The sequence below is a fragment of the Musca vetustissima genome, unplaced genomic scaffold, assembly GCF_032173495.1.
Source record: "Musca vetustissima isolate MV318-11 ecotype Yass unplaced genomic scaffold, APGP_CSIRO_Mvet_v1 utg119415, whole genome shotgun sequence".
NCBI classification, from domain to species: Eukaryota; Metazoa; Arthropoda; class Insecta; order Diptera; family Muscidae; genus Musca; species Musca vetustissima.
This window is the reverse complement of record NW_026882231.1, coordinates 5,066-29,378: the sequence shown is the minus strand read 5'-3', so window position 1 is coordinate 29,378 and position 24,313 is coordinate 5,066. Positions and strand designations below refer to the sequence as shown.

General features: G+C 36.2%; 2 protein-coding genes across 2 annotated transcripts; both read right to left on the bottom strand.

Moving 5' to 3' along the window:
• Nucleotides 1–4,529: 4,529 nt before the first annotated feature.
• On the bottom strand, nucleotides 4,530–20,377 carry LOC133328457 (uncharacterized). The gene is made up of 8 exons (XM_061537025.1): nucleotides 20,174–20,377; nucleotides 14,348–14,504; nucleotides 14,110–14,272; nucleotides 5,818–5,951; nucleotides 5,263–5,741; nucleotides 5,085–5,202; nucleotides 4,769–4,947; nucleotides 4,530–4,707 (listed from the first exon to the last, which is right to left on the bottom strand). The coding sequence occupies exons 1-8, from the start codon at nucleotides 20,356–20,358 to the stop codon at nucleotides 4,530–4,532; spliced, it is 1,593 nt and encodes a 530-aa protein (XP_061393009.1). The 5' UTR covers nucleotides 20,359–20,377.
• Nucleotides 10,424–10,785, bottom strand: LOC133328456 (probable small nuclear ribonucleoprotein E). The gene has a single exon (XM_061537024.1). It carries the CDS (start codon nucleotides 10,732–10,734, stop codon nucleotides 10,450–10,452), a length of 285 nt encoding a protein of 94 aa, XP_061393008.1. The 5' UTR covers nucleotides 10,735–10,785; the 3' UTR covers nucleotides 10,424–10,449.
• Nucleotides 20,378–24,313: the final 3,936 nt, after the last annotated feature.

Below are 24,313 nucleotides of genomic sequence, written 5' to 3'. Positions count from 1 at the left end.
CCGAACATCAAAACACAACCCACGGTGAAGGAAATCTTGACAATAGCTGTACTGAATACTCGTAATATGTCAGTGTGAGGAAGAGATGCTGTTTACCTCTATCGGGCAAGAGGGTGTAAATATCACGAAATATTGCCCAGGCTCGGAATAAATATCCGCAGAAAATTTGAGTTCCGCGGTAGTTGTGTAGGGTATCGTATGGTCGGCCCCGTCCGACTATACTGCTCCGCTCACTGGTTATTTTTATTGTAGTATAACAACAACACACATCCCAATAAAATTTCAGTTTTTAAGTCAAGTTGAACTGATTAAAATTGTTATCTAAACTCAAGATCTACAACAGCAACGCCAGCATTTTTTGTCATCTCTTATTTGAATGGGCCATGAATTAGTCAGGACAACCCGCTGGGCCTTAAAACAAGACATGGCTTGGTTATTTTCTCGGTTTATTGGAATTTATCATTTTATGATTAAAAGTGGTACAGATTTGTTTAACCACAAAGAGGCTACGAACAAAAAAGACAACAACAAAAATAATGACACATAACCTCAAATTTGCCGGACTGCAAATTCTTAGAAATATCCAAGACAGAAAGCTACATTTTTGCTCATCCACACATACTATCTTTCATCTCTATACGGATTACCTTTAAATCCAGATTTACTTCACTTTATAGCTGAGAAATTCGTCCATGCCTCCTAACCTTGCAGAGAAGTTGTTCTTCTTCTTTTAAAAATCCACGCCTCATAACCTTGCAGAGAAGTTGTTCTTCTTTTAAAAATCCACGCCTCATAACCTTGCAGAGAAGTTGTTCTTCTTTTAAAAATCCACGCCTCATAAACTTGCAGAGAAGTTGTTCTTCTTCTTTTAAAAATCCACGCCTCATAGCATTGAAGTTGTTCTTCTTCTTTTAAAAATCTACGCCTCACAGCATTGAAGTTGTTCTTCTTCTTTTAAAAATCTACGCCTCATAGCATTGAAGTTGTTCTTCTTCTTTTAAAAATCTACGCCTCATAGCATTGAAGTTGTTCTTCTTCTTTTAAAAATCCACGCCTCATAACATTGCAGAGAAGTTGTTCTTCTTCTTTTAAAAATCCACGCCTCATAACCTTGCAGAGAAGTTGTTCTTCTTCTTTTAAAAATCCACGCCTCATAGCATTGAAGTTGTTCTTCTTCTTTTAAAAATCCACGCCTCATAACCTTGCATAACCTTGCAGAGAAGTGCTTATTTTAAAAATCTACGCCTCATAGCATTGAAGTTGTTCTTCTTCTTTTAAAAATCTACGCCTCACAGCATTGAAGTTGTTCTTCTTCTTTTAAAAATCTACGCCTCATAGCATTGAAGTTGTTCTTCTTCTTTTAAAAATCCACGCCTCATAACCTTGCAGAGAAGTTCTTCTTTTAAAAATCCACGCCTCATAGCCTTGCAGAGAAGCTGTTGTTCTTCTTCTTTTAAAAATCCACGCCTCATAGCCTTGCAGAGAAGTTGTTATTCTTCTTCTTTTAAAAATCCACGCCTCATAAACTTCCAGATAAGTTGTTATTCTTCTTATTTTAAAAATCCACGCCTCATAAACTTGCAGAGAAGTTGTTATTCTTCTTCTTTTAAAAATCCACGCCTCATAGCCTTGCAGGGAAGTTTCTCTTCTTCTTCTTTTAAAAATCCACGCCTCATAGCCTTGCGGGAAGTTCCTCTTCTTCTTCTTTTAAAAATCCACGCCTCATAGCCTTGCAGGGAAGTTCCTCTTCTTCTTCTTTTAAAAATCCACGCCTCATAGCCTTGCGGGGAAGTTCCTCTTTTTCTTCTTTTAAAAATCCACGCCTCATAGCCAGGCAGAGAAGTTGTTATTCTTCTTTTGAGAAGTTCTTATTCTTCTTCTTTTAAAACTCCACGCCTCATAGCCTTGCCGAGAAATTCTTATTCTTTTAAAAATTCACCCCTGATAGTCTTGCCGAGAAATTCTTATTCTTTTAAAAATTCACCCCTGATAGTCTTGCCGAGAAATTCTTATTCTTTTAAAAATTCACCCCTGATAGTCTTGCCGAGAAATTCTTATTCTTTTAAAAATTCACCCCTGATAGTCTTGCCGAGAAATTCTTATTCTTTTAAAAATTCACCCCTGATAGTCTTGCCGAGAAATTCTTATTCTTTTAAAAATTCACCCCTGATAGTCTTGCCGAGAAATTCTTATTCTTTTAAAAATCCACGCCTCATAGCCTTGCCGAGAAATTCTTCTTCTTTAAAAATCCACGCCTCATAGCCTTGCCGAGAAATTCTTATTCTTTTAAAAATCCACGCCTCATAGCCTTGCCGAGAAATTCTTCTTCTTTTAAAAATCCACGCCTCATAGCCTTGCCGAGAAATTCTTATTCTTTTAAAAATTCACGACTCATAGCCTTGCCGAGAAATTCTTATTCTTTTAAAAATCCACGCCTCATAGCCTTGCCGAGAAATTCTTCTTTTAAAAATTCACCCCTGATAGCCTTGCCGAGAAATTCTTATCCTTTTAAAAATCCACGCCTCATAGCCTTGCCGAGAAATTCTTCTTTTAAAAATTCACCCCTGATAGCCTTGCCGAGAAATTCTTCTTCTTTAAAAATCCACGCCTCATAGCCTTGCCGAGAAATTCTTCTTCTTTTAAAAATCCACGCCTCATAGCCTTGCCGAGAAATTCTTCTTCTTTTAAAAATCCACGCCTCATAGCCTTGCCGAGAAATTCTTCTTCTTTTAAAAATCCACGCCTCATAGCCTTGCCGAGAAATTCTTATTCTTTTAAAAATCCACGCCTCATAGCCTTGCCGAGAAATTCTTCTTCTTTTAAAAATCCACGCCTCATAGCCTTGCCGAGAAATTCTTATTCTTTTAAAAATTCACGCCTCATAGCCTTGCCGAGAAATTCTTATTCTTTTAAAAATCCACGCCTCATAGCCTTGCCGAGAAATTCTTCTTTTAAAAATTCACCCCTGATAGCCTTGCCGAGAAATTCTTATCCTTTTAAAAATCCACGCCTCATAGCCTTGCCGAGAAATTCTTCTTCTTTTAAAAATCCACGCCTCATAGCCTTGCCGAGAAATTCTTCTTCTTTTAAAAATCCACGCCTCATAGCCTTGCCGAGAAATTCTTCTTCTTTTAAAAATCCACGCCTCATAGCCTTGCCGAGAAATTCTTATTCTTTTAAAAATTCACCCCTGATAGCCTTGCCGAGAAATTCTTCTTCTTTAAAAATCCACGCCTCATAGCCTTGCCGAGAAATTCTTCTTCTTTTAAAAATCCACGCCTCATAGCCTTGCCGAGAAATTCTTCTTTTTTTAAAAATCCACGCCTCATAGCCTTGCAGAGAAGTTCTTCTTTTCTTTTAAAAATCCACGCCTCATAGCCTTGCAGAGAAGTTGTTCTTCTTTTTTTAAATATACGATCCCTCACCTCTCAGTTCGTGTATAAAGACTCCATTTCCGACTTCCTGATCTTCAGTTCGTCTATAAAGACAACCTGACCTTCAGTTCGCCTATACAAACTCCCTTACCTTCAGCTTGTCCATACCGACTCCCAGGCCTTCAGCTCGCATATACAGACACCCTGGCTTTCAGCTCACCTATACAGACTCCCTGGCCTTTAGCTCGTCATTACAGACTCCCCGACATTCACCTTGTCAATACAGACTCCCTGACCTTCTCGTCTTCAGCTCGGCTATGGAGACTCCTGACCTTCAAATCGTATTTACAAACTCCCAGACCTTCAGCTCTTATATACAGACTCCCTGAATTTTAGCTCGTCTATACAGACTCTCTAGTCTTCATCTTGCCCATATCGACTCCCAGGCCTTCAGGTCGTCTATATAGACTCCATGGCCTTCAGCTAGTCTATAGAACCCCTATCATCACGTCTATAAAACCGCTTTCACCTCGTCCATAAAGACGCCTTTCAGTAAGTTCATACAGACTACCTGGTTAAGCTCACCTATAGAGGCTTCCTTATTCAGTCCGTCCATAAAGGTTCACTGCTTCAAATCATTTATGGAGACTCTTTTCCGTTGTATACAACAAAATCTCTGAACTTTAGCTTTCTTGTGGTTTCAACTTAGCTTTCTTGTAAAGACCGACATCCTTTTAGCTTGATAATAAGAACCTTCCCGACTTTTGACATGAGTATAAAAGCTCTTTGGCCTTTAGCTCTTCTATTAAGACTCCCATCCAATCGTCTATAAAGATTTTCTTCCGATCATCTATAAATACGGCCCTCAGTTAATCTATATGGACTTTTTTAGCTCGCCTACAGAGATCTCCGACCTTTTAGCTTCAAAAACCCCTTGACCTTTAACTTTTCTATAAAGATTCTCTTCCGATCGCCTACAAAAAGTTAATGTTCCGATTATCTTATAAATGCTTCTTTCGTCTCTTTAATGAAGATTTCATTCAGTTCACCTACAGAGACTCGTTTCTGGCTCCCTTCAGCCATGCCCATTCCTTAACCTCCTTCAAAAAAATTAAACCACATTTTCTTCGTTATTTTCCTCTTTTATTTGTCCTCTTATGCCGTTGTGAAAACCTCATAATCGGCTATGGTAAAATTATAATCCCCGAATAGGGTTTCATAGGAAGCACTAGGACCATCATACGAATGTGGCAAATTCGAATAGGAATCCTTGTTACTGTTACAATTATTGGCTATCAACAAATCTGCGCCAGCACCAAAAATGGGACCACAACTGAAATAGAAGATCCAAGATTATAATTTCAGAAATAATTTCGAAATTTCTTAATACTTACTCAGGATGATAACATATGGCATAGGGTTTCTTGACAATATCAAACTTCAAGGGCTGTTCCGAGCCTCCAGGATTCAGGGCAAACAAAAATGCCCTCTCAGAGTGTATATAAACGCCCTTGCGTGATGTTTTGGCCCAAGCCACATCTGTAAAGCCGCCACTTATTTCACCATGTGAACCCTAAAAGCAGGAGAATAAGAAGAGGAAAATGTTTTATTCACAATTTAAATAAATTGAAAGGGCTTATAAGGAAGATCAAGGCACCGGAGAAATTAACCGCTTTTGAATACCGAAGTTATGAAGAGTGTCTTCCTTACCAAACATATAACCATACAAGGAGCCACTCCGTCACAATAACGATGAAAGGCATTCGAATTAAAACCATGGGTGGAGGCACGATACAACAAGCGCCAGGATTGTTTGGGAGCACCAAACCTGTCAAATTAGAAGATCACAATTATTATAACCTCCAAATAATTCTCCCCTCCCCTTTACCAATTATTCAAAACACTTTGCAAATGCAGCTTCTCATTTCTCAGTATCTGCGATCCGGGAAACATGTTAACCATCAGCCGAGGCTGTAACCTCTTATCCGTTTCACTTTTATTTGCCGAGAAATTTAAACCACTTCCCGATAAACTATTAAACGCACTACCAACACCATTTGTAGCAGACCCTCCTCCACCTCCACCTCCAGCATATGTCGCCGTTTTATTGGAATTTTGCAAAGCAGCATAGCGATAACGTTCCAATGATAGCTCCATGGGAACAGCTCCCGTCGGTTCTACCTCCTCGGCAAATACTTGACTATCAATTAGAAGCAAGCGTACATGACATATGACACCTTGTAAATGTTGACACACCCGGGCACGTTCCTCCTCCGTCCAATGGGTGTGTGAAGGTTGAGTGACACCAGCCTGATTTTTGGCCCAGGCCAAAACACAACGCCACACATCTTCTTCCTCCAAACAGAACTGGAAAAATGGGGGAGGAAATTTGTTATTAAATGTTTTTCTATGAGAAAATGAAATAGGGGTTTTGTCTGCTCACATAATCCGATGATATCAGTTTGATAAGAGCTTCCTTTTTGAGGTTTAGAAAGGCATTAGTTTTTACACACTCTCGGGCATTCTCGCCAATATAGATAATGCAACGTTCCATAAAGGAGGCAGCACATTTTGCACCTAGAAAGAGAAAGGGTTATTATAATTAATAATGTATTAGATCTACAGATTCGAATATGGCTATATTCAAATGAGAACTTATTCGAATTTAGCAACTATCAAAGGAAAGGGTTACCACATGTAATTAACGCATTTTTCTTTTATAAAAACCAAAGTTTTTATTGAATTTTTTGATATAATTAACATCGATTTTATATATTTTATATTCCAATATATCTGTTATAATATTAACTCTAAATTTTCCAAAAATATATTTTCAATTACGTAATTTTATGTTTTTAGTTAACTTTATCAAGTTGTCTAGTAACTGCAAAGCATCTGTTGCATTGCCGGTCATTTTCAAAGCATACTTTCAGGCGTTAACAAATCAACTTGATACTATTTATAAAGACATTTTCAAGTAAATTTGTACTTATTTTAATAATCTAACGGACACATAAGGGTATATTTGCAATATGTTATCCTTCCTCAAAGGAATATAGGCGATATTTTCCCATTTATGAGGTTTATAAATCCTTCAAATGTTACTCCCGTTCATCGAAATCCTAATGATTTGCAAATTGCCATGAAATACTGCACTATTTCTAAAAATGCTGGAAAAGTAATTAATAGTGGCCAGGATGGGCTAGTCTTATCAAGATTACTGACATTCTAGCTTTTAAAGAATATAAACTATTATGTAGCTAGTAACTATGTCCACATATATACGATAATTTTTGAGATAAAAAATACAAACATATTTTATTTTCTGACATCACAACTGACTATTAAGATACAATGATATTTTATATACAATCCAAAAAACATAATTAATTTGAGCTGTGCAAAACCATGACACATAGTATAAGGACTTACAGTCCAATCGGTAAGAAAATTCCGCTAAAATCTTCAAAATTACATCCACCTCATTTAGAAATTTCACCAATGACCATAAAAAAACCAAAAATATGACACAACTTTTAAACACAGGCATTTCAAAAATGAAAGATTTTCTGCATATATTATTATTGACTCTCAAAGAACCCGATATGCCACTTCGGTTGGAAAATGAATATTTCATTATTAAATATTTCGAGCACTATCATGAACTCAGCCAGACGGATATGGTTAAGGGGACCCCCCACCTTCTCGGGGTCACATTTTTATACCCTACACAACTATGTTGTCAGGGTATTATAGCTTTGTGCAGCCCCAAATGTTTGTAACGCCGCGAAATATTGGTCCTAGACCGACCTTTAAGTATACCGATCGTCATATCTCGACTAGCTTAGTCGATCTAGACATGTGTGTCCGTCCGTCCGTCTGTCCATTATAATTTGTAAACACGATACAGGCCACAGTTATGGACCAATCTTCACGAAATTTTGCATGTAGGATGCGTTCTGGCCAATGAAGACCCCTATTGTTTTTGGAAAAGATCGGTTGATATTTAGGGGATGAAATGGACCAAATACTAAATTTTTGTCGGTTTTTCTGGTCGCTCCAGAGGCCGCAATTATGGCCCAAACACCGCGAATTCTTGCATGGAGAAGGGGATCGGGCCACAGAATAAGCATGCATGTTTTGATAAAGATCGGTCAATATTTAGCGGGTCAAATGGACCCTGACTTTTGTGTGAAAAATGACAAAATTTGTATTCTATGGCAAATATATTTACTCCTGGAGGATGTAGACCCCAGGAGTTGATAGCATATCCAAGAGGAGTGGTTGGCCTTTAAATTGATACCAAATATAGTGATGTATCTACTCAGATGTGGGAGTTACAGTCAAATATTTACAGGTGCTTAAGTATTCAGATATTATTTAGTAACCCATTACCACATTAGAGGGAGAAATATCGCGCTGATGGCTTTGAAATTGTTCATGAGGTTCCAGTTATGGTCAAGAACAACGCCTATAATTTTCGGTGATGATCAGATTAAAATTTTGGGATGAAATGGACGGAGAATATAATTTTTTGTGTGTTTTCGAGTAGAGTATAATCCAAAAATCACAACACAACCCAACGTGAAGGTAATCTGGACAAGTAATTAGAAGGACTGTACTGAATATTCGAAAATAGTAAGGAAGAGGTGTTGTTAACCTCTAATCGGACAAGAGGGGGCAAATATCACGAAATATTACTCAGACTCGGAATAAACATCCTCAGAAAGTTAGAGTTCGTGGTAGTTGTGTAGGGTATCGTATGGTCGGCCCCGTCCGACTATACTGCTCCGCTCACTGTTTTTTTTTTTTTTTTGATTTAATTCAAATCTACACTAATTCAAGAATGTCCCTACAAAATTTCAAGTGAAAATATAGCCGATTTATTGTGTCAGCATCAAGTGACGGCTAAAGGGCTTCTCAAACTTTAAACGCGTTTTTCTCTTTTGCGAATGGCGGGCACGATAACTCAAAAACCCAATCGATTTCAAATTTTTACACGTTTCTCTGTGAGTGTATAGCTATCGTATGAACTGAGAAGAACGGTGAACGGTGAAGATCTTTCTTATTTTTTAACTTGGTTTTTGGTCAAAAATCGGCGATTTTCCAAAAATATTTTTTCAAAGGTCCGCCATTTTGTTAATTTTATAGCGAAGTCAATAATCCTAGTTCATACGAGAGCCAGACATGTACTCTTTCTAACACCGTTGGATTTTTCGGATTCCGATGTTCCAGTGAGGAGTTATCATGCCCGCCATCAAAAATAGGGACTTCTCTTTAATTACAAAAACAACAACAAAACAATTACACAATTTTTTTTTCTTCTCTTTTTAATCTTCAAATATATATGTGCAAAGTTACAAACCTTAACAAGCATTGGTATTGATTTACCAGTCCATTGAAAATCTCGGAAAATTAAAATCGAGAAGGGAAAATTAAAATTGTGGGAACATATGACTTGTATTGAAAAAGTATACCCTCTATAAACCGAAATCAAATTGGTTGGAATCGTGGGCCTTAGAGTACCCAATATCGAATAGTTTGAAAATCCAATATGATTCCTAAAATTCGATATAAATATCATTTCTAAAGTCCTTATTTTAAACAATATAGTTGATTTTAAAAATGAAGTTGTAGGCCCCTTGTTTTTTAAAGAGAAAAAACTGTTAAAAATCTAAGATATTAATCGATTCGAAAACTGTGCAAAATTTTGGAAAACCGCATTGTGGGGTCACTTTCACATATACTTATTAGTAGGAAGCTTAGTTGTACATGAGGAACTCAAAATATTAAATTATATCCAATTCGGATGAAAATCGTGCCCAGCAACCCTGACATATCGAATATTTAGGGTACCGTCATATGAAGGCTACTTTAACTAGGATTGTTTGCTTTACATTGATAACCAAAACTTCCAAATTACAACCAATTCGTTTGAAATCGTGGCCAACATTTCCATAATAGCGAATATTTAGAGGTACCTTTACATGATTGCTATACTAACACGTGACCGATATACCCCATTTGATATACCAATGATCCTGGAAATACTAGGAATGTCAATTCAAAATTGCAGGGTCCTTTTTTAATTATTGCGATATCTATCTTAATATCAACAGACGGACATTTCTAAATCGGGACATCTGATCAAGAATATTCAAATATACTTTATGATGGTTTCGTTGATTCTTTCGAGGTGTTGCAAACGAAATGACAACTTTAATATACAATCAAATTTATGGTGGAGAGAAAATACAAGGGTACGAGCGTAACTTTGGCAGTCCCTATCTCCGGAAATATGGATTTCCGTTGTAATCAGGACCTCAAATACTATCCATGGTAAAAATCCGCAACGGGGTCCTAGACTTGTTCGTTTCTAAATATGAGTGAATTTGAATTCGACTCTAAAGAAATTTCAAAATCTAAAATTATTAATAGATTAATTTTTATTGTATAGCTTTATATTAAGAATAACAAATACTACCACCTGATTTCATGGGGTAATTAATTCGTCATTATTCACCCGCTTCAAAATTGCGGTAGCTTTTAAAACTGATTTGTTTCCTATTTCAACTATTTTCATATTGGAATTGTAATGTTGCCACAAAAAATTGCCCCAAGGCAGGCAAAGTTCAATAATCCATAATATTCGAAATACTCACTTTTTTCTCTCCATTAAAAATTCAAAAATTTTATTTTCATTGTTTTGTTTTTCTTGGTTTTGTCTTATAAAATTTGAGGTATAAATGTTTTTGCAGATACTTCATAGCGATTTTGTATTTGCTACAGAATCTCAAAATCTGTATAGAATTTATTTCGTGGTTTAAGTCTTGTCTATAGGAAAACAAAAAATGGAAAATTTATAAGGAATCTTAAGAGGGAGACAAAAAATTACTTTTTGTTTATATAAATTATACAAACTTATACTAGTAGATTACAGGGGATACGAAAGTTAAACACCCATGATCCAATGGGATACATTGTGGATCATTCTTGCTTTTGTTACTCTGCTTCTGGTGTCACGACTTCTCCCCCTGTTGTTTTTTTGTTTATTGTTCCAGCTCGAGACTTAACCTCAATCTTTTGAGGGGCTAACATTCTGTATCAGCGTAATATTGTCACCCTTCAGCATAATGCGTCCCAAATTTTTGCGCGTTCTTGTCTTCGTCCAAACCTCTTCGGCATCGTCCAACACCAAATTCATGTATTCATCAAAGCCCACGATGTGTCCCTCGATGCGGAGATTGACGTTTTCATACAGCCACACTTGGACGCGGGAACGATTTTGTAAATAACGAAAAATCAAATTGATGGGCTGGACCATCACCTTTTGTACTTTGGTGTTGCCTTTGAAAGACATGTTGGCAGCGGTTTTGTAGACTTTTCGAGGAGGATATCAGCAATTATCGTTAATTTTTTATTATTTTCCCTCGAGATTGACAAACGTTTTGAGGCCGGCGTCTAGGGATTTGTAGGTCGATTTATGGATTACAATGGCGGTAGTGAAATCAACGACGCCGTATAAAAACGGCTGAATTGTTCAATTAGGGTAGTTCACACACAGTATTTAAATGAAGTTCAACAACAAAATTAATTTGTTGTCGGAATTAGTCAATTGGTCTGGTTCCTGTATTGCAAGAATCTACTAATGATACACTTCCCGATGACATAGAGCAAATTTCGCTATGTCCGTCCATCTGTTAAAATCGCTATATTGATACATTTCGCAATTTTGGGAATTTTTAGCTTGTTGTTCAACTGAATCGGCTGTAATTTGGCATAATGTGTTCTATTATGGTAATACATCTTCCTACTAGAAATTATCAATATTGATCAACTTTTGAGGGTAGCCCCCATGTAACGCTATATCCCAAATTTCGGAGTTTAGGAACGTTTTTCAACTTAATTGCCTAAAATTTGGTAGTTTGGGTTCTCATATGGTAATACATCTTCGTACTAAAAATTATCAATATTGGTCACCTTTTAGGTTAGCCTCCATATGACCCTACATCCAATATTGGGGAGTTTGGGAACGTTTTTGAACAGAATTGGTTCTAATTTGATAATAGAAATTCTGACCGAGCTGCAAATATCCCTACTTAAAATTATCTATGTTGTTTCATATTCAGTGTAGCCCCTCATAGATCGATACCCTCCAGTATTCAGCATTTTGGGGAGTTTGGCACATTTTACAACATAATCAACTGTAATTTGATATTTTGAGTTCTCACTGGATTGGAAATCTTCCTACTAAATATATTCAAAATTGGAACATGTTTTAGGGTAGTCCTCATATAACGCTTCCCCCCAAAATTTGAGTATTTTGGAGAGCTGAGGTAAGTTTTCGCAACCAAATTGCTTTCAATCAATATTTAGGATTCTCATTTAGTAGAAAATCTCCCTGCCAAAAATTATGATTATTGGTCCAAGTTTCCGGATAGCTCCCATACAAAGGTACCCTTATAATTTCGGATTTTTGAGAAGTTTTTCACGTTTTTCAACCAATATAGCTGTATTTTCATTTTTATATCCTCTTTTGGTGTCAAAACTTCCTAGGTCCATATTCTGACATAGCTCACATATAATGATGCCCCCCCAATTTTCGGTATTTTGAGACTTTCAGCCGTATTTTCCAATCAAAAAGGACTGTAGTTTGGCATACCGGGGTTTTTGAAGCTGGCATACACCAGCGCAAAAACTGATCCATAGGTCCACGTTTTTTTATAGCTCCCATATAAATGCCCCGCCCAATTTTCGGTATTTTAAAGTTTTTAAACGCTTTTTCCAAATTAAAAATGCTGTAATTTTGGCTTACCGGGTTTCTGGAAACTGGCATACATCATGGTACATTTTCTGACATAGCCACCATATACGTTATATACGCCACATTTTTCAATAGAAATGGCTGTAATTTGTCATTTTGAGGTTTTAGATGATGATCTACATCTACGCGGAAAATAATCATTATAGGTCTGAGTTTTGGTACCTAGCGTATGTTGTTTATGGTAGATTATATTATTGGCATTTCGTCAACTTAAAATAGGACCATTTTCGCTATTTTAAAGGTCCAGTTGAAGTGTCCAAACAAACGTCTTTGTAATTTGTATTCTCTTTCTCGGAGAAAAAAATCCTTTTCGCGCAATATGGTCATCGATCTATATAAAATACTGCACTTTTTAAATATTTTTTATTGGTCCTGGCCGAATTATGCAATATATGTGTTAGTAATGCGGCACTTCCTGGTTTCTGAGTATGCAATACCTTTAGACTGAACATTTTATGAATGAATTGGGCGCCATTCGAAGTGTCATTGTTTGGCATTTGAAAAATTGTTGTTTGATAGCAGAAGGTACTAGGTAAGAATGAACAAAGAATTCTCATTGTGAAATTCTTTACCAAAATGTTGAGTTTTTCGGTTAAAGTTCCCAAATTGCGATCAATTTGGAGTCGGTCATAATAATGCTTCATCTTCATGTATACAAAGTTCAATTCACTCAGGAACTGAAGCCAGCTGACCATGGGACAGCGAAGGGAGTTCGTTGTGTATAAGAGAAGCAGACAACATGGAAATTCTGATTTTTCAGATAAAACCATTTTCAGTGGTGAGGTGCATTTCCATCTTGATAAATTTGCCAATAGGCAGAATTGTCGCATTTGCGGTAAGGAAAATCCTCAGCAAATTCATCATCAGCGTGTCACTGTATGGTGTGGTTTTTGGGCTGGAGGAATCATTGGACAAACAGTCAATGGTGTTCGGGATCGTCAAATGATAAGCATTTTTTCTTGTCTAGAATACATGAAATGAATGTGGTGGACATGTGGTTTCAACAAAACGTCGCTGCATGTCACACAGTAGAGAAGCAATTAAATTGCTGCATCAGTTCTGTTACATCGTATTTTGGAGACAAGAGTTGGGCGCCAAGATCGTACAATTTAACATCTTTAGATTTTTTTCTTTGTGTTTTTTTGGAAGTCGAAGGTTTACGAGAATAAACCGCCCCAACCATTCTCGATTTCAATTTTCAAACGCTTGGCAAATATTTCAACGATAGGTATGATTACCGATCACTGGAATCTGAATCTGAAAATTCCAACGAAATTAGAAGCAGTACATCTAGCTCTGGTATAATGTAGGATTATTGACTTTACTCGAAAATTAGTAAAATGGCGGTCGTCGGATTTTTTGAAAAATCGCCACGAACCAAGCTGGTAAATAGGGAAGTTCTCACTAGTTCACACGATAGCTAAATAATAGCTTTATATAATAAAGTTTTACGATTTTTTTAATATTTACTTATTTAAATTTTGTAAATTGTGTTCTATTTGGGACACCCTTTATAAATATCCATCGTTTAAATACCACTGAAATCGATAACACTAGCTGAACCTTCTTAATATAACATATCGTATATTCAGTGTATTAACTGAACATCCTTAATATAATATGCAGTGTGTTCAGAGTTAGTAGCTATGGTGTATGTTCAGTGTATGATAAAAATAGCTTGAGCTGTGTTCAATGTGAATGTGTCGGTACATGGTTTGTATCTCTGGTAGTATGTTATTGTGAATTGTTACATTTAGGTTATTGGTTGTGATTTTCACTAAACCAAATATATTGTTCATAAATACAATAGATGGCGCTACAATACAATTATGGTTTACTCGTTCAACCGGCAATGTAAATATAATAACTGATATGATAATAATTGTAAATATAAAAGTTTTCTCCACTCACCCGCCTTCTCATGAATTTCCATAACAGCTGTCAGGAAAGTACATGCATTGTCCACTGACAGTGTTGCTATGACATGATCTTCACAGGCCGAACGCAATTCACAGCAGCCCATATCCTGAGCCAATGTCATCATCTCAAAGACCCGAGAGTCTTGCAATAAAATCTGTAAAGCCATAATAAAGAGAGGATTTGATAAATAATTGAATTTAATTATATAAATATTAATTATTTTTCTTACCTTAGCTGTGTAAACATAGAGTATAAATTGTCGAAACACTTCCGGATGGACATGTGGCAGGCGTACTGATGTTGGTGAACCCGGCGTTGCTGGCAGCACTGTGCAGCCGGGTATGCGACAAAGTTCACCGCGTTTGTTGTTCTTGAAACTTTTGCAACTAAAAAGGGGAGAACAAATTTTTTGGAAATTATATTTTATTGAATACTGCATTCTTGATTTTTTTTAAAAATCCACTACTTATGGGGGTGTTTGAAAAAATATTTTTAAAAAAATCCAAGCCTTGTTGTTTTTAGGTTAAGGTTAAAAAAACCACGCTTTTATCAGTTTTTTTAAAAACATTTTTAAAAAGTCCGCGCCTTGGTTAGGTTCTTGATTTTTTTATCCAAGCCTTGTTTAGCTCCTCGAAAAAATGTTTATATCGCCCAAAAATTAAATCCAAATAATCTTGTTAACATTCCCATTAAAACATCAACATTTTATCCAGTTTATCGGCACCTTGTTAAATGTAACCAAATAAATTGTTATTATTTTAAATACTACTAACTTAATTCAATTAAAAATAAATATTCATGAAATTAATGGCTCTCCTACACACCTCACCTCATCCCCCTCGATGTAATAAACTTAATTACCCATGAAGGAAGCTACAAAATGGTTTTAATGATTCGAGGCCAAACAACATCGGCTCCTGTGTTAATCCAACAAAACGAATTATTTTTTTGTAAATCAATGCGGAACACCTATGGTGTGTGGCAGAAATAAAAACATAAAACGCTACAACAAATTCCCAACCACCACACCATTTGAAACTGAAACAGCAAAGGTCTGCTGACTGGCTGGTGGTTACACGAAAAAATGCCAAAAGAAATTAAATCATTTGCGGGGAAATCGCAAAAAATGTGGAAGTTTTAAATGAGCCACGACGTTGCAAGTGCCAGAAAAATGTTATGACGATAAGCTATCCACACACACACGTTCACTGGCACATAATGTGCAACAAAACAATTGCCACAATTAAAATGGTTTCACTAACAACATTGGCATGTTGCTCGTTATGTGTGTGCAACATTGAATGTTGGTTGTTATGTCCATTTTCGTCCAACGGCCAACAATCGTAACAGCTCTAATGACCAGCACCAGCACTACCACAAGCAACAGCGATAAGCGTTGAGAGTGAAATATGCGAGTAACCTTTCGTTAATGGGTTTGTGGCACATTTCAACAAATAATAGCAGCAGCAACAACAACAGAAGTTTCGGAATGGCAAAAATATGTTTCAGAGTGTGCAACATGCAACTTCTGTGTGTACAACAAATTTTTAGTGGCCAACAACAACAAAAAAATTAAAAAAAAATGTTTGATGGTTTTTGGCTATGACCTGTTGGCATGCCATATACCTTAACCACCCATGGGATGGATTTATTTTATGGAGAGATGTGTGGAAGATGTGTATTTTGAGGATCTTTAAAAAAATTATTTAAAAAATCCATGCCTTCTGTAGCTTCCTTCTGTACTAAATTCAGTACGCTATGCAGTATAAGAACTTTGGAACATTATTTTTATTAAATCGGACGAAAATATATATATGTAGATCTGAACCGATTTTCACAAAACTTAGCACACATCATTCCCGACTCAATTCAGTACGTTATGCCAAATTTCGTGTAAATCGAAAGATATATAGGGACTTTGGTGCACCATTTAGCTAAATTCGGACGAAAATATCTATGGGAGCTATACCTAAATCTTAACCGATTTTCACGAAACTCAGCACACATCATTCCAGACTCATTTCAGTACGCTATGGCAAATTTCGTGCAAATCGAAATATATATAGGGACTTTGGTGCACCATTTACCTAAAATCGGACGAAAATATATATGGGAGCTATATCTAAATTTGAACCGATTTTCACGAACCGTAGCTCATATCATTATAGGCTTAATTCAGTATGCTGTAAATTTTATAGACTTTGAATTCGTTCCAGTCTATAAAATTTCGTTCAAATCGAAAGATATATAGGGTTTTTGGTGCACCATTTACATTAAATCGGACGAAAATATCTATGGGAGCTATATCTAAATCTGCACCGATTTTCACGAAACTTAGCACACATAATTCTAGAATTTACTCAGTACGCTATGACAAATTTCGTGCAAATCAAAAGATATATAGGGACTTTTGTATACCAGTTACCTTAAATCGGACGAAAATATATATGGGAGCTATATCTTAATCTGGACCGATTTTCACGAAACTTGGCAGACCTCATTCTAGGCTTAATTCATTACGCCATGCCAAATTGCGTGCAAATCGAAAGTTATGTTGGGACTTTGGTGCACCATTTACAAAAAAATTGGACGAAAATATATATGGGAGCTATATCTAAATCTGGACCGATTTTCACGAAACTTGGCAGACATAACTCTAGGCTCAATTTAGTACGTTATGCCAAATTTCGTGCAAATCGAAAGATATAAAGGGACTTTGGTGCACCATTTACCTAAAATCTGATGAAAATATCTATGGGAACAATATCTAAATCTGAACCGATTTTCACGAAACTTGACAGACATCACTCTAGGCTCAATTCAGTACGTTATGCCAATTTGCGTGTAATTCGAAAGATATATAGGGACTTTGGTGCATCATTTTCCTTAAATCGGACGAAAATATATATGGGAGCTATATCTAAATCTGAACCGATTTTCACGAAACTTGACAGACATCACTCTAGGCTCAATTCAGTACGTTATGCCAATTTGCGTGTAATTCGAAAGATATATAGGGACTTTGGTGCACCATTTACATTAAATCGGACGAAAATATGTATGGGAGCTATATCTAAATCTGAACCGATTTTCACGAAACTTTGCAGACATCACTCTAGGCTCAATTAAGTACGTTATGCCAAATTTTGCGCAAATCGAAAGATATATAGGGACTTTGGTGCATCATTTTCCTTAAATCGGACGTAAATATATATGGGAGCTATATCTAAATCTTAACCGATTTTCACAAAATTTGGCAGACATCACTCTAGGCTCAATTCAGTACGCCGTGCCAAATTTCGTGCAAATCGAAAGATATAAAGGTACTTTGGTGCACCATTTACATTAAATCGGACGAAAATATATATATGGGAGCTATATCTAAATCTGAACCGATTTTTCCCAATTTAAATAGGGTTCTTGGGCCAAATAAATGAGCTGTGCCAAATTTCATCCAATTCGGATTATAAATGGGACCTGTACTTTGTTTACAATTTAACACCAACAGACGGATGGGCGGACGGACATGCATAAATCGATTCATAAAGTGAGTCTATGCATATTCTCAAAAGGAACTATGGGTCTATCTCGTTTCCTTTTGTCTGCAACAAACATATGAACACAGACATAATACCCTGTACCACAGTGCGGTGAAGTGTATAAAAATCCACGCCTTGGGAAGGCTTTGAAAAAATATTCTTTAAAAAATCCACGCCTTGGGAAGGTTTTGAAAAAATATTCTTTAAAAAATCTACGCCTTAGGAAGGCTTTGAAAAAATATTCTTTAAAAAATCCACGCCTTGGGAAGGCTTTGAAAAATATTCTTTAAAAAATCCACGCCTTGGGAAGGCTTTGATAAAATATTGTTTAAAAATCCACGCCTTGAGAAGGCTTTGAAAAAATATTCTTTAAAAAATCCACGCCTTGGGAAGGCTTTGAAAAAATATTCTTTAAAAAATCCACGCCTTGGGAAGGCTTTGATAAAATATTCTTTAAAAATCCACGCCTTGAGAAGGCTTTGAAAAAATATTCTTTAAAAAATCCACGCCTTGGGAAGGCTTTGAAAAAATATTCTTTAAAAAATCCACGCCTTGGGAAGGCTTTGAAAAAATATTCTTTAAAAAATCCACGCCTTGGGAAGGCTTTGAAAAAATATTCTTTAAAAAATCCACGCCTTGGGAAGGCTTTAAAAAAAATATTCGTTAAAAAATCCACGCCTTACGAAGGCTTTGAAAAAATATTCTTTAAAAAATCCACGCCTTGGGAAGGCTTTGAAAAAATATTCTTTAAAAAATCCACGCCTTGGGAAGGCTTTGAAAAAATATTCTTTAAAAAATCCACGCCTTGGGAAGGCTTTGAAAAAATATTCTTTAAAAAATCCACGCCTTGGGAAGGCTTTGCAAAAAATATTCTTTAAAAAATCCACGCCTTGGGAAGGCTTTGAAAAAATATTCTTTAAAAAATCCACGCCTTGGGAAGGCTTTGAAAAAATATTCTTTAAAAAATCCACGCCTTGGGAAGGCTTTGAAAAAATATTCTATAAAATATCCAAGCCTTGGGAAGGCTTTGAAAAAATATTCTTAAAAAAATCCAGGCCTTGTATAGGTCGTTTTTTCTTTCTTTTCAAAAATTAATTTTTTAAAAAATCTATATAAAATCCTCATAAAGAATTTTACCCCTCCCTTTGCTTCCTCACTTTTAATTGCTTTCTTGCACTGCAGATTTTCTTTGTTTTTTTTTTCTCTCCCAGCTAATTAAACACCTCATTATCGCAATCGGACTTACCGTGCCATCATTATAATGCGATGGGCATAGATGCGTTCCTCTTCACGGCCGCATATGAAGACCACATCGGCGCTATCTTGATCTTCGGACAGACGTTACAAATCATCAATGAGTTGAGGTAGGCCGGCCATAAATATTCTTTAAAAAATCCACGCCTTGGGAAGGCTTTGAAAAAATATTCTTTAAAAAATCCACGCCTTGGGAAGGCTTTGAAAAAATATTCTTTAAAAAATCCACGCCTTGGGAAGGCTTTGAAAAAATATTCTTTAAAAAATCCACGCCTTGGGAAGGCTTTGAAAAAATATTCTTTAAAAAATCCACGCCTTGGGAAGGCTTTGAAAAAATATTCTTTAAAAAATCCACGCCTTGGGAAGGCTTTGAAAAAATATTCTTTAAAAAATCCACGCCTTGGGAAGGCTTTGAAAAAATATTCTTTAAAAAATCCACGCCTTGGGAAGGCTTTGAAAAAATATTCTTTAAAAAATCCACGCCTTGGGAAGGCTTTGAAAAAATATTCTTTAAAAACTCCACGCCTTGGGAAGGCTTTGAAAAAATATTCTTTAAAAAATCCACGCCTTGGGAACGATTTGAAAAAATATTCTTTAAAAAATCCACGCCTACGAAGACTTTGAAAAAAATATTCTTTAAAAAATCAACGCCATGGGAAGGCTTTGAAAAAATATTCTTTAAAAAATCCACGCCTTGGGAACGATTTGAAAAAATATTCTTTAAAAAATCCACGCCTACGAAGACTTTGAAAAAAATATTCTTTAAAAAATCAACGCCATGGGAAGGCTTTGAAAAAATATTCTTTAAAAAATCCACGCCTTGGGAAGGCTTTGAAAAAATATTCTTTAAAAAATCCACGCCTTGGATAGGTCCTTGAAAAAATATTCTTTGGAAAAATCCACGCCTTGGGAAGGCTTTGAAAAAATATTCTTTAAAAAATCCACGCCTTGGGAAGGCTTTGAAAAGTATTCTTTAAAAAATCCACGCCTTGGGATGGCTTTGCAAAAAATATTTTTTAAAAAATTCACGCCTTGGGAAGGCTTTGAAAAAATATTCTTAAAAAAATCCAGGCCTTGTATAGGTCGTTTTTTCTTTCTTTTCAAAAATTAATTTTCTAAAAAATCTACATAAAATCCTCATAAAGAATTTTACCCCTCCCTTTGCTTCCTCACTTTTATTTGCTTTCTTGCACTGCACATTTTCTTTGTTTTTTTTTTCTCTCCCAGCTAATTAAACACCTCATTATCGCAATCGGACTTACCGTGCCATCATTATAATGCGATGGGCATAGATGCGTTCCTCTTCACGGCCGCATATGAAGACCACATCGGCGCTATCTTGATCTTCGGACAGACGTTGCAAATCATCAATGAGTTGAGGTAGGCCGGCCATAAATTGGCCATCACAGCCGGGTGTGGGACAGGGCGGTGGTACACGTGTACCCATAATAATTTGTTGTGGTTAATGTTGTGGTTGCAACTAAAAACAACAACAACAATAACAACGAAAAATGTGCACCGCAATTTAGCTGCAGTTTTTTTTTATGTTGATTGTTTTTGTGTGTGGTGCTTGTGTCTTAAGTCTTTTGTATTTAGCCGCCAAATGAGAGAGACGATCAAGTTTGTTGTTTAAGTCTTTTTGATTTATCGGTTATTTCGGGCAGCAAAACAAGTTTTTTGGATTATTTTAATTTAGAATACACAAATATTTGAAGAAATTAATTAAAAAAAATATTTTTTGTATTTTGTTTTTTTTTTTTGTTTTTATTTAAATTATTTAAAATTAACCGTTAATTTAATATTCTTTTGTTTATGTTTTTTTCTTTTTGGCACAAACATATGTTTCTCTCTCTCACTCTATGACTCTTAGTAAATAATCTCCCTAAAAAAGTGAATCAAAACAAAACAATTTTTTTGAAATGACATTCCACACTCTCTCTCTCGTCTTGGTTTGTACTCTCCGGAAATACAACTCTTTTCGCAGAGGCACTTGAAATATTTGGTTTGTATATTTTTTGTAGTTGTTTTTTTTTTTTGGGTAAACAAAAACTTCTTCCTCAACGCCAGCCACCAAACAGTTCGGGTAAATACACAACAACACCAGCACGCGCTTTTTTCCCGCAGTAAACTGGTTTCAGTTTGGCTGGATGTTGATGGCGATGATGATGATGAAAAAAGCCAAAAGCAGCCACTACTCCATTATCGAAGTTCACTTTTTTCACTAAATTGTTGTTGCTTATTTTATTTTAAATATTTATTCAAAAAAACACATTAATCACTTGTAAATATGTATTTCAATATTGATTTTGTAATATTTGAATATTTTTCCCAAAAAACTATTTTTCTTTTGAAAACCTTCCCAATTTTTAGGCCTGTTTTTTGCCACCTAATTTTACAAGGGCCAACTGAGGCGTGGATTTATTAAAGAATATTTTTCAAGGGCCAACTGAGGCGTGGATTTATTAAAGAATATTTTACAAGGGCCAACTGAGGCGTGGATTTATTAAAGAATATTTTACAAGGGCCAACTGAGGCGTGGATTAATTAAAGAATATTTTTCAAGGGCCAACTGAGGCGTGGATTTATTAAAGAATATTTTACAAGGGCCAACTGAGGCGTGGATTTATTAAAGAATATTTTACAAGGGCCAACTGAGGCGTGGATTTATTAAAGAATATTTTACAAGGGCCAACTGAGGCGTGGATTTTTTAAAGAATATTTTACAAGGGCCAACTTTTAAAGAATATTTTTTCAAGACCAACAAGGCGTGGATTTTTTAAAGAATATTTTTTCAGAGACCTCCACAAGGCGTTGATTTTTTAAAAAATTTTTTTCAGAGACCTAAAGAATATTTTTTCAAAAAATATTTTTTCAGACCTCCAGCAAGGCAAGACCTCCACAAGGCGTGGATTTTTTAAAGAATATTTTTTCTAAGCCTTCCCAAGACCTCCACAAGGCGTGGATTTTTTAAAGAATATTTTTTCTAAGCCTTCCCAAGACCTCCACAAGGCGTGGATTTTTTAAAGAATATTTTTTCTAAGCCTTCCCAAGACCTCCACAAGGCGTGGATTTTTTAAAGAATATTTTTCCTAAGCCTTCCCAAGACCTCCACAAGGCGTGGATTTTTTAAAGAATATTTTTTCTAAGCCTTCCCAAGACCTCCACAAGGCGTGGATTTTTTAAAGAATATTTTTTCTAAGCCTTCCCAAGACCTCCACAAGGCGTGGATTTTTTAAAGAATATTTTTTCTAAGCCTTCCCAAGACCTCCACAAGGCGTGGATTTTTTAAAGAATATTCTTTCAGAGACCTCCAAAAGGCGTGGAGGGTTTCCTCACATTAACAGAAGGCATCTAAGGTCATTTGCTGATGTCTATGTCTTCATAGGTCTTCAGTATAGTAGCAGACAACTATCCCAGAAATTGTGGATAGCCGTAAAATGAATCTGACTTCAATAGAGTAATAACATTTGGCTACGAAGAACATCTCCGAGACTTCTACAAATTAATAGAAAGTCCCTGATGTCTTCTGAGGCCACAAATGCCTTCTACATAGGAATACAAAGAAATATAAAACACCTAAAGTCCCGTATGTAGGACAGAACGCCGTCAGAAAACAAACTTTTCCTATGTCATCTCTGGATGATTCAGGAAAGGCAACAAAAGACCTTCAGGACTCTTTGTACCGTACCTAAAGGCCTACGCAACCTCCTAGTTACAGATGGTCTCTGAGGAATTCTGTATATCAGATGGTTTCGGACGACTTCTTAAGGTTTCGGGATGAGAATTGAAGTTCTCGTGTAGTAACATAAGACCTATAGGACTCTCAGTACCGTATCCAAAGGCAACCTTCTCTATAGTAATAGATGACTTCTAAATGACTACTTATAGTCTCTGGAGACTTTTGAATGTCAATAGAAGGTCTCACAGGTCTTCAGTGTAGTAGCAGAAGATCGTCAATACCCTCTATATCTAACCTAAAGGCCTCCGCATCCATCGCTATCGCAACAGATAACCACTGACGACTTCTAGTACAGTACAACATTGTATATAGTAACGCATGAGCTCTGAGGCATCTGAAGGTCTCTGAGGACTTCTGAACGACAACAAATGGACTCTCAAATCTTCTATGTTGTAACATAAGATCTTAAATACTCCCGGTATCGTATATGTGGTCTCCTGAAACTATAACTGAAGGACTCTGAGGACTTTTGAATGACAACAGAAGGTCTCTTCGGTCTTCAGTGTTGTAAGAGAATAGCTCTAAGACCATATATATCGTACCTAAAGGCCTCCGAACCCATTGATATCGTAACATATGGACACTGATGATTTCCCAATGGCAACTGAAGGTTTCTGAGGATCTTAATATAGTAACATACCCTGTTAAAAGAACTTACATTCTTTTGTATAGTAGCAGATGGGCTCTGAGACATCTGAAGGCCTCTGCGGACTTCAGGTTTTCAATGCCGTAACCGAAGATCTCAGAAGGTAGGAAGGAAATTTTCTGAGGGTTCCAGTATGGTAACATACCCTCTTGTAGGTCTGCTATAGTAACAGAAGACCTCTAACAACCTCTATATCGTACGTAAAGGCCTCCGTATCAATCTCTATCGTAACAGATGACCTCTGAAGACATCTAAATGACATCTGAATGGTCTCTGAGGACTTCTAAAAGGCTCTGAGGAATTCTTAATGGCAACAGAAGGTTTCGGTCCGACATCTGGAAAAATATCAAGATGATTGTTATTTAAAAATTTAATATCCTTTATATTAAAGTGTGCGTATTGCAAAGGTCCTTTAACACAGAATCCTTTGAATGTCGCTGGAGTTTTTTTTACAAGTTTTTTTTTTGTTATTTTATTTCCTCCAATAATTGATAAAATATTTAAATCTTATTGTAACACATGACAATAAAAAAAATTGTCAAGTTTGCTTTTCTCTACGGTTATTGTAGTAGTTTTTATAGGAGAACTATATGTGCGTGTCCGCACATACAAACATATGTAAATATGTATGTAAGCACAGGGGGTATTTCAATGCGAACAGACAACAAAAGCTCTACTCAACAACAGAAGCGAGCGAGGCATGGCATATTCATATCAACAACAGATTTACAAATATTTCGATGGTGTATGAATGGCCTGACAGACGGACAAACACACACACATGAGATGAAAAAAAAACAACAACATTTTGTTGTCTGTCACTCTGTGTCATCACCAACTGTGTATAGTGGCTGACAACGAGATCATCATAGGGAAATTATCATCATCATCAGCGGCGGCGGCAGCGGAGATGGTGGTGATGGCAGCTGCAAACATTCAACCATTCATCCAGCCATCCATCCCGGCAGTCTTTCAGCCAACCATTCATCTATTCATATATCGTTTTACCAACACCAT